Genomic DNA, 18,140 nt, shown 5'->3' on the forward strand with positions numbered 1-18,140 from the left:
CTTGGCGTCATGCCGGCAGACACCCAAACTTTTTCTCTTTTCTTTTTTTTTTTCCCAATTCTCTGCGTACACACGGTAGCTTGTGGTTTGTCAAATGAAATGGTCACATCGCAGGCAGAAGTGCAGCACAAAATACATTGTGGGCCGTAAATACAAACCTAGACATCATCCTTTATGGTTTTTGAAAGCTCCATATTGAACAATACACTGTGGAAGTCCCTCAGTTGAACACCTCTTACATAGAGAAACAGATTATATACTAGTAAAACGCTATTGCACCAAAAATCTTCTTTTTTTTACTGAACTTTGCTCTTCAGTCCGCCAGTTATGAAGTGTATTTAAAAATGCTTTATTAGGCTTTAAATAAGCCAAAGGTACAATGTTTGCTAATTTGTCAAATGGGCACTTTAGCCAAGCACAAAGGAACTTGGCCGGGTAAATTGTACTAATGGACAACAGAGTGAACGCTCCAGCTGGTTCACTGTTTCTGGCTCCCGAGGCCAAGCTAAGTGTGAGTGCCAAACTCAAATCCCCAACAAACAGCCCTTCTCAAACAGCAGTTCACGACATAACATCAAAATCCCCTTTAGGCCTAAGGAAGTGGTTCTCCATAGCTATTTTTTATTAGGGATTAGACATACTCCTGAGCTGAATGTTACAAAATATATATGTAAGTACCATAAATATTTAATTGCGTGTATGAAAATGTGGCAAAAATACCAACGTTTATGAGGTGCTCTTCAATACTTAAATAATAAATGAGTGATTGACTGATGAGGTCACAGATACTAGTCATGTTTAATCCATTCCAATGTATGTCCCTCCTTTATAAAGCAATTACAGCATTACGGGGGCAATTTCATCCATTTTGGCACGATTTCATGTAGCAATTTGTAACTTTTTTTCTTTTCCGCTCAACCCACAATTAGAGGCGGAAAATTCTCAATAATTTGTGGGACGTTTTCCCGAAACTTTCCAATTTAGCTCAGAAAATTTGGGTGAATTTTCGAAAATTAATAACTGTCCAATCACTGCTAAAATGCTATTTTCAGAGGCGTAGGTAAGCAGCTGCCTGGGGCCCCCATGCAGCAACCCGTTATAAAGAATCCTGCAGTAAACGCTCAGATATACACAGTCTTTCTAATGATTTTGGTGATGCAGTTACATCGTGTCCCCTTAAACGCTTCGTGGCGCTGTTTATCCCCATCCTGCTGCATGCTTTCTAATGTTAACTTAAAATGAGCAGTGGACAGACTTTTTTACTCATGGCTCCACCAGATTATATTTCTAGTAGTGAAACCAGTTAATTGTAACACCCTTCATGACCTTAAAGCAGTACTAAGTAACGTGTTTACCTTAATAAATCCTTTCCGTAGTCCCTCTGGGGGTAATACAAGTGTTTATGGGATGATTGGAGGGTCTTTCATCTCCCCCTGGTGTCTCTGGACAGAAAACCATGTTTGCAACTTGACTGCCACCGGTCCGGAGAAAGCAATACACACTAATGGAATCACGAAGAAGAAGCTAACATGCTAACGGGCAAAGCTAACTGCGGGCTAACGTCACTTTAAACAGTATTTGCAGCCAATTTTGAGTGAAAAAAAAATATTTCCATTGTATAATTGAATGCACAGTAACTCTCTCTCCCTTCGCCTTTCCTGTCAGTGTAGTATTTACTCTCCAAGACAATTAATAAGTTAAAAAATCGTAACTTGTTACTACACCTGCAGTTGCGCTTATGGCCTCTAGGGGGAAGAGTTACTTAGTACTGCTTTAAGCCCTTCATGACCTTAAGTTTTCCTCAGCCTTCTGTTCTGAGGAAAACTTATGCAGAAAACTGACCCGCTCCTGCCCGAATGACGTCCTCTCCCAGTGCGCAGCACACTGAGCGGCCACCAGAGGGCCCCTTACCAACATTCTTGCTTGGGGCCCCTTGGTACCCTTGCAACGCCACAGGCTATTTTGGTTGTTGTTGTGGCATTGAGTTGCCTTGTGTACAAAATGCGCGGTATAAATACAGTTGCCTTGCCTTGTTGAATAAACAATTTATGAACAATTAGTTACAATTATCTTTATGAACCATAAAATATGCATTTGGTGTAATGCTGCCTTCATGTATTTTCGTGCTACTGGTAAATGGGGCGACCGTGGGTTCAAATCCTAGTTCCTGCAGGTACCCACTGCCGTTGTGTCCTTGGGAGAGACACCACCCACCCTTCCTTCAGTGTCTGTGTACATTTGTGTATGAATGTGTGGTAATGCGCTGTGGGCCTAATGGAGGGAGAAAAGCTCTATATAAATTAAAAATCATTTACCATTTGAGACCATAAAGGCCACTTGCCTCGTGGAAAATTGCACATGAACATCACCACATCTCATATTTTCCACTTAGAGGAAATCATTTTGATGCCCGAGTTCCCGAAATAGATAACCTTTGACCTTTCAACACAGCAGAGCAGCGATAATAATTTTTTTACGCCTTTTAGCTGCTTGTTATAAAGCCTACACAATGTATTTAGCTCGTTAGCAACTCAATTGTAATATCGTCTCTTATTCCACTTATAGTTGTGTAAAGAAAAAGGCTAAACTTTATGTGTTTTACTGCTCAAAGTAGCTACAAAGTACCTGTAGTTCAGCGGTTTAGACCACTTTCTCACGTGAATGTTTGTGTTTATAGTGCATTATTGTGTCTCTCTTATTTATTTTTTACTTTGCTACGACACGAAAGAACTTGAACACAATGCACTTGTAATTTTCACTTCAAAACTGGAAAGGATCATCTTTACCAGAGCACACGAAGGCAGCATAATGTCGCCATGACCCACATGAAAAGTGCAGCTCCATATAGTCGTGTGAAAACGCAACACAACTTTCCTAAACCTACATTCTGCTTAATACGTTTTCTGTTAAGTGGTGGTGTAGCCCGTGTGGTCTTAGTGTCAATTTCGTTAAAATTCTGTCCTTTCTGTTTCCCTGGTGGTTTTATTTTGTAAAATGTACATAGGTTTTCCAATCTAGACTTTAATTTTGATAGCGGCGGCGCGGGCTACTTCCGGTCCCTTTGCACTGGTCTCCTCAGTTGCTATGAGGAGGACGGAGGGGAGGTGAGCCGCCGTAGTTTCTCTTAGAATCAGTTAATATAAGAAATATCGCTAAAAATCTTTTGAACATTTTTTATGTTAAAAATAGATTTGATCTTCGTTGGAAATGTATTTTGGCACGTTTTCCTGCCAGTTAATGTGTGAATCAGAGTTTATTTATGTTTAGTACAGCGTTACTTAGTATCAACTGAACTGTGACCGTTGCTCATGCGGGTGTGGTGTTTTCTCTGTTCGACAGACGCAGTTATGAAGAGGCTGTACAAGTAAACTTTTGTGTTTTGTGTTTCACACAGTAAAGCCCCCCCCTCATCAGCAAACCCCTGTGTACGGCTCCATGATTTAAGACACAACGCAGAGAGTTGTCCTAGCTCGTGGTCGTGCAGAGTGAAAGGCCGACCCTGCTACAGTGGCACAGACAGACGGTGACCAATACTGTACTAGGAGTAGGCGGGGCCTGTGTCTGACACAGAGCAACATCAAACAGTGCAGACCAATCTCTACAGACTGACACATGGCTCAGACTATTAAACAAAGTAATACTGTAATATTGAACAAAAATGTGACCTTTCAAGTACAATCAGCCTATGTTTTTAAAAAGGGTGAGGGGCTAAAAATTACCAAAATTTGACAAACTTATGTCTAACGTGAATGTAAACCATTTCTAAACCAGGAATAAAATAACTCCAAAGCATAAATGAAGAGTCCCTATAGCACCACCAGTAATACACGAATAGTTTGAGAATGACTGCACTGATTGAACCCATTTCTCAAAAACATGACACCTTTATCCAAACCTTGAAAGCAATTCATGGTTTGTCTTCCAAAAACATTACATGTTGCTTGTTGTGTGCAGGTTTCAATGACAAAGCTTTGCAAATGAGCTTCGGATCCAAGATTGCAGTGCTTTGTGAATTTTAACTTCCTAATAAAGAAAATAAAGGGTGCAGTGCCCTATCAGTGGAGGAAAACAGTGTCACTGCCAGGATCATTGTCAACCAGGCCACGGAAACCCCCGGTTCAGAACATCAGATCGAAATCCAAATCCGACTGCCTCTCCCTCAGCACTTTCGCAGCGGGGCTTATCTATGATGCGACCGTGCGACTCAGACCTAACCTGTATTTTTAACATTACAGCGGTTTACTCTCTGTTCCCTGCCCTTGCTGTGTCAGTCCGCCGCCTCGCTCACCTCTGCACACTCCTCTTTAAGTCCTTCCACATTTAGCTCTGCAGGCTCTATACACCGACGCGCTGGCTGAATTTCATTACAACAAGCTATTACACAAGCAAGCTGCCGGCCTCGCCCCGGGACGCAAAGGCCAATCAATACAGTCACTATCTGCCCCCTCTAATCTCTGTCGCCTGTGTCGCCCCTGCTATCTGTAATAGATCTTTAGGATTACACAGCTCCTGCTTAAGACACTTCTAGTAGCTGTGAACTGGATGTCGCCACGACCCTCGGGGGCAGTGTCCAGTCATGCTGAACCACTGGGGTGATACGCACGGAGCATGCAAGAGAAGAATTCCAAAAAGAGAGGGAAGTGGGTATATCTTCAGTAATTTGATCAAGATTGCCAACGTCAATTGATTAAGAAAGTGGTAAACTGTACCGTCTGTGTCTTTATTAGCTGGTTATAGTGTAGCTTGTCCGTTGTTGTTATTATTGGTTAGTTTATACATGCGTTTCCAGTGACGTCGCATATAGTTCCTGCGGCCATTTTGAATACCGAAGTAGCAGTATAGATACAGACGGCATCTTGTCATAGAAGGGGGGCGTGGCTTCGCCGGGGGGGAAAATAGAATCTTTAGAGAAACACAATTTTTCACTCTTTTCAGCCATTTTCTGGTGGAATATGAACTTATTTATCACAAATAAATAAAGTCAGGTGTAAATCGGGCCCATATGGACATTTTCTCACAGCAGATTGTGAGGCAGAAGTGAAAACACGGCAGTTGTAGCTAGCGCTAGCTAACCGCTAGCATTAGCCGATGTTAACATGTAGCATCAGGTTAGCATTCTCCGTTATTTATGCATTTATGGGCTGTTGAACCACTTTGCTCCTCACCGTGTCTTTGCATCTTTATTTAGTAGAAAACTATATTCATAATTCAGCATTTGTTACAGTAGTTTTTGAATAATTAAAGAAAGTTTAGTTTGTTTTCCCCCTTAACTGTCTTCAAACATGACCATAAATGGGCGATTCCAGAGATATCGTCTGTATCTATGCAGTACTACAACATGTAACAATATCTCTAGTCAGGGTGATAATGACAGACAACTGATTGACAGTGGCATTTTTATGTACTCATAATCATTGCTCAAGAAGATAACAGTTTAAAAAAGGCCCCAGAGATAATAATAATTATAATGCATTGGTTTTATATAGCGCTGTTCTGGACACTCAAAGACGCTTTACATTGTACTATTCATTCACTCCATACTCGGTGGTGGTAAACTACTATTGTAGCCACAGCTGCCCTGGGATAGACTGACGGAAGCGAGGCAACCAGTCTGCGCCAACGGCCCCTCCGACCACCAACCACCCACTCACTCACTACATTCGCTTGGCTTCCTGGTGTTCCCATCCAAGTCCTGCCAGGCCCTTCCCTGCTTAGCTTCCAAGGGCTGATGGGATTGGGCAGAGCAAAGGCAGTAGGGCCACACGATTATCTCCACCACGTCCAGACGCACGTTTATGTGACATAACCAGCAAATGTGGCACAGAAGTAGCAGCTCTGTCTGTCGAGCTACAGCAGGATTTACTAAAGATCTGCTTCACTCCTCAGACTAAATTAACAAAGAGGAAACAGAAAACCTTTCTCTGTGATTTTTACAGTTTGTCATGTAAACAGAGTCTCAGTCTGAGTCAGTGTTGAAGCTGCTCAAGACGTTAGCATGCTACCGGTTAGCAGCTGTAATCAATCAACTGTCAATGGCTTCAACACGATAAACACATGTGCGGCTCACATGTATGAACACCGAGGAAACACTACAGCAACAGCTCAGCTCTGACCTCTGTCACATGTCGTATCCAAGGCTAGATGTTTGTGGTTCAGGGCTTTCTCTTGATGAGCTGTTAAAGCTAAATGCTAACCGGTAACATGTCGAGCAGCTTAAACACTAACTTTCTGGTTTCTTCACATAAACGTGCGTCGCTGGGACCATGTTTTTACTGTTTTGTTCTTGAGCAATGATTACGAGTGCATAAAAATGCCACTGTCAATCTTTTTTTTTTTCATCCTGAGTAGAGATATTGTTACGTGGTGTAGTACTGCATAATTCTACTTCGGTATTCAAAATGGCCGCCATAACCGCAAAAGTCACATGACTGAAAAGCATGTATTCGTCATACACCTATTTATCCCTTTTCTGTTGCTTGTCTTACATGCACGTGACCAAAAGTGGAACAAAAACGTGGTACACTTGCCATCGTAGACACCGACAGTATGCAACAAATTATGACAGAAACAATGTCTCGCATACAAATCAGTTTGATCATATAGTTTTGTCGGACGTTGTATAAATAAATAGCATCTGCAGTCGTGATGCGCCACCAGATGGATAAAGACAGACAGGATTTGCAAAGGACACGCGGGAAGGTGTAGAGGACTCGAGGAGGTAGGAGTAGCAGTGAGGAGAGAGAGGGACGGAGGGAGGGATAAGCAGCAGGGCAGAAGACGAGAGAGCCATGTCATTTCTCTAATCCTCCTGGCATTTATACTTTCAGCAGACAGATAATGAAAATGGAAAATAAAATGAAAAACTTCCCCTCTCCTCTCCTCTCTCTCTCTCTCACTGACCGGCCACTGGATTTCTTCTTCTTTTTTTTCTTTTTTTTTTTACATAATCTGTGGGACTTTCTTCACCTTTTCTGCCCTCAATGCATCAGTAGACTTGGACTGACTCAGCGAAATTCTGCACATATTATTTCCAAAACTTTAAGGCCGTATTGATCACACAAAAGAGGCCAAAACTCAAAAGCCTTTTTTTTTCTTTTCATTACAGTTGAAAATGACCTCATAAAAACATGCGTCTCTCCTGACTTGACTCGGGGCATCACCAGCTTGTTACTATGGAGTGCTTGTTGTTTTGCTTTGTCGACAGGCGGCCAAATATATGAGCCATACATCACATCTCCTTTATTTTGACAATTGATTCCAAATATAGCATTTTAACAGTGGGACCGTGTTTAGCATCGTTTGCATGTTTTAAGTTTTGTTGCTGTCCGAAAAACTGGAATTGTAGGCAGGAATTAAAATGTTCTGAAATATTATCCATCTGTGCAGCCAAATGTTAAGAAACATGCTCAAATGGAATATTGAATTCACTAATACCAACTATATTCTTGGTTTATTCACTTCACATTTATTATTAATTAATTTCTGTTCTGTTGTGCCCAAATGCCATAATTATGCATGATGTGTCCTCTTAAAGGCAGCTCACAGAGACAAGGGAACATGCGTACGAGGATTGAGTTACATGAAAAGGGATAGATCCAAGTGCCATAGTTTATAATGTGTATGCCATGGGACAGCGGCTCCGATACTCTTGTAAATCAGGGCAGACAGCCGCGGGGCAATTAAAGGCACGTCACAGCGCATAAGATACAGCGCATGTTAGTGTTGCTTATGGCTGTCAGAGCTGAACCGCAGCTCGAACCGCAGGGATGAATATGGAAGAGATGGAATTTGAAGCCTTTTAATAATAATTCTTTAAAAAAGATAGAAAAAATGCGTTAATACACATGAATTTGCTTAAATTTCTGGACTACTACAGTAAGTGAATTATAATAATAAGGACAATGCCAACATTGTATGGTTCAAGAGTTTAAAGGGGCTAGATGCAAGCTGGCCATTTTATACTCACTACTGCCACCTCAGGTCATATGTGTAGCTGCACCTTCTATATTAAGCCTGTGCATGACGGCAATTCGGACCCAAAGTAACAACTTTTTGAGTGACAGTGCAGGATTTTAGAGGAAGTTGTGGTGAACTGCCTCTGCCAGCTCATTCTACACCTGAGGACATGGCTGGAACATGTAGGGGGAGGAAAATACTTAGTTATAACATTTTTATGATAAGATAAGATAAGATGATACTTTATTGATCTCACAGATGGAGAAATTGCATTCGATGAGAGAGCATCCGGTAGCAGCACCCATTCAGTGCGCACCACTCTTTTTCCACTCTTTTTTTTTTTTTTAAACTCCTTGAAATGAATGTGAGGCTGCTATAGGAGAGCAGTGCTCAGTGCTGCTTGTAATAAACCACACCTCAGTCGACCTCTTCTTTCATAGGCTAAGGAAAGCAACAGCAAGATGGCGCCTGTCTAACGCTGTGTTTGGAGCAGCTCTGTCCTTGCGCCAGGCAGAAGATCTGGCCCAAGTATTTAATTTGACCGATAAAGCTTATGAAAGCCCATAATGCTAATGGAAGAACACGAAGCACGATGTAAATGAGGAAAAGAATGTGAAAGCTGCTATGGGAGAGCAGCGCTCTGTGCCTTCTGTAATAAACCACGTCTCAGTCAACCTCAAGACTCTCTCTTGCCAGTGGCGCAGTCAAATAGGGCAACGTCGCATTTGGAGCAGTGCTGTCCTCACACCAGGCGGATTGTCTGGCCATATCGTCAACTCTGAATAAATGTCACATAAAACCTCACAATTATTGCTTTCTATTAAGGTAAAACAATTAACATAATACAATGATTTATGGGTGAACATTTACAATAAGTATTGGCTTAGTCGTATTTGTGCTGTTCAAGCCTGTGTTGACAAGTTTCTCTGAGCGCTCCTTGTTATTCATTCACTCCAAGTGCCTGAAGTGTCCTTCCCAAGGACACAACACACTTTTTTATCACCTATTATGATTTATTTATTCATTTATTTGTAGGAATGCATCCCCAACTTTAATTCAATTATGCACCCAGGAAGAACACCAGGCAGGGAGGATGTTTACTTCTCCTGCTTTACATGCAGTCTTTCAAGGCCAGTGAGTTCAGTAACATAGGAGCATGCGTAATTCCTTAATTAAAGTCCCTGTACCCATTTAAATGCGGCCGAACACGAGACGATGTAGTGGACCTCCTCCCATGCCAGTTACAGATTAGGATGATGACGCACTTCATGGCAGCTTTCTTTCTCCTGGTGAACTTGAGTAAACCTGTCCTCCCGCTGGTAATTTATGTTTTTCTCTCTCTCTCTCCCTCTTTTCTATCGCGCCACAATTAACCCCACGTACAACAGGGTCGACGCCAAAACATTTCGCTCACTTTGCGTAATTTCAACACGTCTGATGATGCCGCTGCCCCTAATTCCTCCTGAAAACTCACTCAATGATTTGTTCAACCCACAACCATAACCGCAGGCAAGTGAACTTAATTACAAAAAGGAAATGCGAAACGGACTAATCTCGTCTAGTGAAGCTGTGTATCACTTAAAAGACCGCAACGGGCTGGGTGAAAGTGCGCAGAGCCGACATTTTGTTTATCAATGGGTGAGTTGTGTTTGTTGGTGGAGTTTTAATTGGAAAATGGAGCTTTCACGTATTTCACTTTCGGAGCGTGGTAATTGATTTTTCCATCACACTGTTATCTGAATAAACTTTGTTTGAAGCTGTGAATGTATGTGTTAATATGTGCTGCTGCAAGTGTGGGTTTCATTTTCACCAGTAATTTGACGTGAATGCATTGATAGTGCATTTTTGCAGAGCCGTTTCTTACATTGGGTGGATCGTGCATGTGAAGAGGCATCCCGTGAGCCCCAGAAGCTGACTGCTTATCCTCCACAGAAATTATAGTTCAACCGGAGGTGATTTGGTGTAAATCTCAAAGGCTGAAAGTATTTTCGGTAGAGCTAAACAACAAAGTAATGAGTCTCCCTTAGGATTTATGTTTTAAAACAACTAACGTATAGTAGCTCAGACTAGAACCACTATGAGTTTCTCTAAGGGCAATGCCAATTTATAGGGATTTTTATATCAATATGCATGGTCAATATTTCTGGCCAATTTATCCGTCTATAAACCTGTATATAATCCTGTGGCTCATTTTAAAGCTCTAACTAGCTCTTCCCAATACAAAAAAACCTCCTATATCTCCGGTTCCTGAGGCCTTTTATCAGCATTAGATCTGCCAATAGCCAATAGTGTAAAATACCCAACACATATGGCCCTTCATGCCGGGTCAGGTCTGTGAGGAATTTGCATCCTTTCTCCATGTTGAAACAATGGATAAAAACAAGTCCAGACGTGGCATGTTCTCATCTCTGAATGTAAGGCGTGTTCCAAAACATGCACATTCCTGACCATGTGAAAAAATCATGGTCACAATCATGAAGTGTATCTTTGCAGAGGGTGTGATCAGCTTTCTGTCAGTGCAGGTGCACTTCTCTCTGTAAAAGCTCTGACCGAGGTTTCGCTCCCGAACTTGTTCTGCTGTAGTAGCACTGCGTAGCTATCTGTTCCTTTACACCTGTCCCAAGTCATTCAGTCACTCCTGCTGTGCTCAAAGAGGGGAACATTGTACCCTTTATCCAGCCAACGGAAAGAAAGTGACCAGAAAGTCAGCAGTAAATTAAATATCACAATGAATATGCTTCCATTCTGTGCACTTTTACCCCTCAAATGCCAGCTTTACTTGGTTACACAGACAAAAACGATGTCACCTTTGAGCTGAGCAGTGACACAGAGACCAGACTGGCATATTTGGAAATAATGACTTGCTGCCTTTCTAAACAGACACAGGCCATTCATAAATCTGTTATCAATAACTTGTAGATTCATATATAATTCACTGCTCTTTTACAGTAGCGCCCCTGTCAGCGCTGGCTCCCCTCTGTTTGTATGCCCTCACGGCCGTATGTGAAGGTATGTTGTAGTATTGTTTTAGTCCTACTGTTAGCCACAGCATATGCTAACTCGGTGTATTAATGTGTTAATGTAGTGTAGAAAGGCCCAACCAGGGACTGGAGTTGCACTAGCTATAAACTCGTTTTGCATCGCATCAGTAACTAGCTTGTTTTGTTCTATGTTGACTTGCAATGTCCCTGCAAAATAAATAAATAAATAAATAAATATGTGCGGTGTGGTTTTCTGCCGTAGCTGGCCTCGAGGCCTCTGGTCAGCCTTAAAACGCTCCGCTCTGGCCTACCAAACGGTATGTCTTGGCCACTACGCTACATTGTAGGTGCAGCTAAGCCCCGCTAGCCTGTTGCCGTTGCTCAGGGACACTGTGAACCAACTGTTGCTCTGTTGACTTTATGTTAAATTTACCAAGTAAATTGGTTTCAACTCAAAGATGTACAAATCAATGTGGCTGAAGCCAGTAGCTGATTTAACAACGGGAGATTGTGTGGACTTTAACTTGAACAAACTGAAACCAAGCAGTGCATCAACAAAAGTGTCTGTATTTGAAGGTAACAGTAAAATAAATCTCTATATTCGTTATAAAGTGGAACAAGTGTTTGTGATCAATTTAAACAAACCTGTGTGACCTCAATGGCAGTTGTACTTTACATCACCACCTGGTGGCGTTGTCGCAGCACCCTTAATAATGTAAAGGTACAGTTCTTCCATCTACTAAAGCTTCCTAGCTCCACCTGCCCTGCCACTCTTACTAGTTCGCAATCAATCAAAGTTTTAACTAAAAAGGTAAAACTGAAGTGGATAAGTATGACACATTCATTAGCTTTTGCATTTTCTTGATAGAGAAACTTAAGTAACTTTGTCATGACTCGAGATACTGTATGTATGAAACTTTTGGAGAGAGAAACTTGAAGAAAAAGTTTTTTCTCTTTTTTTTTTCGATTTTAGGGATTTGCCCTCTGCTGATTTCTGCCTACTGAGAACAAGAGCTGCATGAAAATCTAGCTTTGCGATTGTCATGTGGTGGAGTATTCTTAAAACTATTGTATCCTGCTGCATGATCCACCTCTGGGCCCTGATTTGTCAGTTTTATCTAACTCAAACTTGTTACTTTTTCCACCAGCTTATGCTGTGCACTGTGCACCGACCAGCCCAAAACATGAACTGCATAGAGCTGTAGAGCTAGAGGATAATCATATGTGGATAATCCTTTTAAATTAGTTTCAGTCTTAGTCCTTTATTCATTTAGTCGAGATTCAGACAAATAATTCTCTTCAATTTTAGTCAAGTTTTAGTTGACTAAAATTGCATGTAAATTAAATCGACTACAACATTTATAATATTATTATAACTATTTTTAATCAAGGTCCTCTGCTTCGTGAAGCTTCTTCCAAATGAACAAAGCTCAGACCAGTTTCTCGGTGAATTTAAATAATATAACTCTTTCAAACAACGTTGAAAGATTTTGCTTTTCATTTTTATTTTGGGCATTTTAGTCATAGTTTAGTCTCATTAACAACTTTTAATTAGTTTTAGTCTGATTTTAGTCAGCAAAAATATTACTTTCACGAAATGAACACTGACCATAACCTCAGTGCTGGAGAAGGGATGGATCAAATACAGCACATGGATGTGTAAACAAACCTTTGTTCTTCTACTGATGAAAGAACATTCAGCTGGGCAAAGGCTTTGTGCACTCAGGCCATCTGCACTGATTTTGTTCAAATAAAGTATTCTAGCAGCACCAATCGAACATTACAGTTATATCCTTATTGCTCCACATAGTCCATGGAATACATTTATGAAGCAGGAGAGAAATAAATACTGTATGTGTGATTTGATAAGATATATGTTTTATGTTGCTCGTGTTTTGCCTTGTAGCGTGGAGTTTCCTCCAAGCCCACATGAACTTTGACCTTATGATAGTTTCTTTTCTGGCACTGTTTTGTTTATGAAACTGAGTTTGCACAAAACTGACTCATCTAAATCTATACTGAAGTCATGGACCTTCAAGGCTACATTGTGAACATTTTCATCCAGTTGGTCAAAAAGAATACCAAAAATTCCGAACTATTGAGCGCACCTGAGTTTAAGTCACACCAACCACACAACTGGACTCTTTCAAGTCTATGTGAACACACAGAAAGCAGCGCCTCCCTTTACATTTCTGTCAAAACAGCGGTACAAACAACTCATTTCATGTCCACAGCCCCACACGAAACAGCACAACTTTATATCATCAAAAGATCAAGAGAATTTCAGGCTGTATTTCAACCGCGAACAGAGTTTAGCGGCACTTAATGAGTTTGGAGACGGTCTGTTTGGCTTCACCTCGGCGCTAAAGGCGAGCCTCTCTCCGCGTTCTCCACTGTCTCCTGTCTTTTCTTGTTAAATCCACTGAAATATGTCCTTCTATGTCCTGTTCTTCTTGTCGGTGACATTTATCTCCATTTGGCAGAACTATAGCCAAGTTGAAGGCTTCGTGGTAGCAGTAGACTTGCACTGCGCTGTTGTGACATGGTTGACACTGTTGACCAATCGGGACACGCATGTTTTCCCACGCTCACAAACACAGGCCTATCTTTGCGGATTTGGGATCAGTTTTTGAAGCCGGAGGAGAAATAAAGCGGTAGAGAGGACAGACAGACGTGTTGTGTTATAAAACATCAGCTGTTTGTCAGAATCGTGCAGTGTGTTTGCGGTTTGCTCTTACGATTCTCAGTCGTTATGTGTGTTTTTTTTATTTTTTTTATTATTGATTTTATTTTAAAACAGCCAGAGGTGATACATGGCACGAGGCCTTTCAGCATAGCCCATTGCTGTCGCACACCGAGCCAGACAAACTCACGGCAAACCATTCAACAGAAGAAGACAAGACAATAATAAGACGAACAAAACAAAACAAAATATTACGTAAATACAAACTGATAGCACAGACAGTGACAAACAGAAGAGAGAGGCATTAAGTAGTTTTAAGAATATAGATAACAATATGTAACTAAGGATGTGTCCCATAGAGCGGGTGTACCTTGGGCACAAATAGAGGGGGTGAGCCTAACCTGAGTGCTTCTAGGGCAGAACTCCAACCCATATGACACATGAGCTGCTGCACAGATTATGTAAAAAGTTCGTTATATATATTTAGTATTTTGATCGAGTTCTTATTCCAACCTTTGTTTAGAGATCTTATATACATTTCAATTTCATTTAGGAATATTTTAAGGAGGGGATAACTACAGTTTTCACTAAATTTTACTTTATGAATATGGAATTTACCTAAGACAATAAATAAGTTCACCATAAATTTCATTTTCCAATTGGGGTGGTTATAATAAGTTATTATGTTTTGGTAATTCAATTTAATATTAAATGATGTTTTCTGTCGCGCGTATGATTCAAGGTCTTTCCAAAATTTCTGACTGTACCTGCAATCAAAGAATAGATGTTTGAGGTTTTCTTCGCTTGTCTCACAGAAAGTACAACATGATGATTTATCCAGTCGTTATGTGTGGTGACGCCCCAGACGTTCGGGAGTGTGACGTCATATCGCTAAGCATTATGGGATTAGCAGCAATTGTAAACTAATGGAGATTTTAAAAGTAGCTAATGTTAGTCAATGGAAATGTTTGCTAACAGCTGCAAAGATGGCGGATCTCCATGGCAACTGTGGAATCACTGAATCCAGTCGTGTAGTGTGGACGCCCCATTCTATATAAAATCGTTTAAGACTAGAGAAATTGTGTAGTGTGTGTTGACCATTAATAGGTTTTTGTCCAAATTCTTTATTTGGACAACTGACAGCAAAAACAATATTTCAAGCTGATCATTATGAGGACATTTTGTAATCTTATGTGTGAACTTTATATCTTGAGTTTTATAGCGTTTTGTGATGAAGCAACGTGTTACCTGGAATGTTCTGTAGAATATATTAGTAATACATTTTCCTTTGTTGTCTCAAATTAGGCGGGGTTCCTTACATTTATTTAAAAATACCGGTACTTAGTTTATGATACTTTGTAAATGTATTCCATAAAAGACCGTTTCTTTTAGATCTGCCTCATTTATTTGAGCTGAAATACCACACTGGAATCGATTAACGGCACCCGGCCCACCTCATATAGTCCCGATTTTGGCTTATTACCAAAAACGACCAGAAAACCGAATATTGTTTGAGTTGGAACATAGTAATGTGAAAGCCCTGATACATATTGATAATCATGCGCCGCAGTAGTAATGGTAATAAACCACTTTTGTCACGGTGCTCTACGGCATCGGAAAGTAGGATGGATTTGCTTGGTATTATTCTCTCCTTCTTGGCCATATGTCACCAGTTCTCCCCGAAACACCCGGCCAAGCTCATTGCATATTCCGCTCGGCACATATGGTGTTCTATTAAAAATGTTGAGCAAAACCCAAAGTCGGCTGCACTTGGAGGTCCGACGCGGTAAAACGACTTAATGTTAGCCACTAATCCACTTGCAGGTGTTCAGGAGCGCAGGCCTCAATTAAAGCTAAATTGGCGTTCGCACAGTTATTCAAATGAGTTTAGAATCGAGCGCTCCCCAAACTGAATATGCTTACCTGCAGGAATGCATGCAAAACTTGTCTTCTGTGTCTGGAACAAGGTGGTGGTGGTGGTGGGGGGGGGGAGAGGGAGCAAACTGCATTAACATTTAAATCAACCTGGAAGATGAACAAAATATGATCAGGGCCCGTGCTCTTCCCACGGCTTTAATCAAAGTTTGGAAGCGAAGACAAGGCGCCCCACGAGAAGCTGCCCCAAAGACTTTCTCAGGAGAGGCCTAAGCTAATAGGATATATGTGCACTGTCCAGGCTGCAATTAGGCAGCTATTAAAATTACAGGAAGTATGTCTGACGCAATAAGCCAAGTCTTTTTCAACCTATCAAGATATGACTAGAACATTGAAAAGTACCATGTTCAGCCAGTATGCAGCGCTCTGTTTATTATGATGCTACATGGAGAAGATGTGTGATAAAAGTATAAGACTTTTTGAAAAATACATTTTTTAATTGTTTGTGTTTGTGTTTTCAAGCGTGTGTTTCTATACCTTTCTGTATCGCGTGATAAATGGAATTAATTTAGGGCTGGGTCAAACTATCGCTTTGCAACAAATTGCAATACATCTTTGTTGTGATACACGCATCGTATTGGAAAACATGTATCGCCACAACTATTGATACTCAACTCAGTTCTAGAAAAAGAATAGAACAAAGTATTTGACATAAAGTTGATTTGGTTGATATGGTTAATGCCTGCGGAGGCGGGGACTCACGTGGACATGGGCCAATGGGCGAGGAAAGCCCTTCTCTATGGTCCTCATGGCGGGGAGCTGACATTGTTGTAATACCACCCCCTGGTGGCCAGGGGCGACTCCAAAAGGCACTTTGGAAACAGGGTTTCTATGAAGGCTTTGACCTCGTTTGCACTGCTTAAAAGCCTGGCTCCAAAGAATAAAAAATCAGTATGACCCATGTGACAACGCTGGACTATGTATCATTATTAACCACGCTGGTTTTTGTATATTAAAAATTAAAAGTGGTCTATGATTGACAGGCTCTGCAGCTCTGTGGAGGCTCGTTGCTGGTCCACGAGGACAGGGCTTCCCGCCTCTTTGCCCTTTTCAAGGAACAGGCTTCGTAGGAGGAGATTGAACAGCCATGTAAGTTTCACACACGACTTGGGACCTTAACAATGAATGTGGCTGAATGGAACACCGGTTATCTCTTCAATTGTATGTCTATGATATGGCCGTATGCACCCAGACGAGAGACATCTGGTCTAGGTGGCCACAAGTTTTGTTGACCACACTCATTCAATTCATCATTTTTTGTCTGTTTATTCTTATATTTTCCTTCATATTTGTCTTATCCGAGCACACTGTTATAGCTTTGTCTTTTTGCACACAATAAATGCACCAAAGCGTAACTTCGGATTTCAGCGCATTTGTAACCATGTACGTCACAAAACATAGACATTTTCCTCTCCGCGGATAAAAGGTTTGGTTGGAAGCTGCAATTTTTAAAAATCGTTTCTTTTCTTTTTTTTGGTTTATTTGGTTGGGACAGTGCACGTAAATGAACCATCTTCTCTGGATTGTAGCCTCGGGCTAATTTGCATCCGTCATCCCCCACTCGCACTCTCAAACACACTCATTCATCCTGCCTATTGTACATGTTTTTAGTGGCAGGGGAAACCTACGCAGACACGGGGAGAACATGCAAGCTCCACACAGAAAGAAAAGTCAACATGTGCTTTCTTATTCAGTTAATTTCGGGTAAAGTATTGCAGTTTTTGACACGTATTGCGTCGTCACAGCCCTAGAATTTACCACAGACCTAAAATTGTATGAATGATCAAAAACTGCTTAACTGATTAAGAGCAATGAAATCTGCAGTTGTTGCTGTACAGGCTAATGTTTACCAATTGAGAGTAATCTTTTATTTACATCTATCATATCGCATTATTAAAAAGGCCACCGTACGAATGTTGAGGCAAGAGAGCTCTTCCTCCACATCCTTCCTCTCTGTTCTCTGTGTGTCACTATCATAGCAATATTGTATGTTCCATCAGATCAAGAGGACGGGGCCAAACTATTTCATTCCACTCACATCAAATCTCCCCTCCTGTCTGACTTATTTCTTCTCATCATTCCATCTCTGACATGTTTCTCTGCAGTCAGTCTGTTCCCCCAATGCACCAACAACCTTCTTTTACACTCTTGCTTTTGTTCATCTTTCCTGTTCTTGTGTGTTTTTGTTTTTTGTTTGTTTTTTTCTGAGATAGGGATCAGTAAAAATCCGGCGGGAAGAGAGAAGTGTTCCGCCAGAGCACACAGTCTCTCTCGGGGTGGGCCACTGGAGGCTAATTGAGTCTGCTGCCTCTATAGAGGGGGGACAGAGGGGACGTCTGGTGATCCGTCCAGCAGGAAACTATCCCTTATTGGGTCACAGTAGTTTAGTGACAGTTTGTTCCAAAGCGTTTTTGTTTTGTCCACCAGTTCTCCTCATCGTTTACATGTCATAATAACTCAAGACTGTAAAAAAAAAAAAAAGCTGCAGTTCGTCCAGAAGAGTTCGGACTGTAAAAAACAGGAAATACAATCATATCAGTCCAGCGCCCAGATCTCTGCACTGGCTTTGTGTCGCTCAGAGAACA

At 41.2% G+C, this 18,140-nt stretch overlaps 1 protein-coding gene across 1 annotated transcript in view; it reads right to left on the minus strand.

The window, feature by feature from the left end:
- Positions 1–3,538: 3,538 nt before the first annotated feature.
- LOC306979472 (NFX1-type zinc finger-containing protein 1-like) overlaps positions 3,539–18,140 on the minus strand; it is a gene marked incomplete at its 3' end in the record, with an annotated part of 43,791 nt that continues 29,189 nt past the window's right edge. The window contains exon 18 of the mRNA XM_079578425.1: positions 3,539–3,555. Within this exon, the coding sequence (XP_079434551.1) occupies positions 3,539–3,555 (17 nt within the window). The remainder of the gene's footprint in view (positions 3,556–18,140) is intronic.

Source organism: Gobius niger (genome assembly GCF_951799975.1).
Source record: "Gobius niger genome assembly, chromosome: 20".
Lineage (NCBI taxonomy): Eukaryota > Metazoa > Chordata > Actinopteri > Gobiiformes > Gobiidae > Gobius > Gobius niger.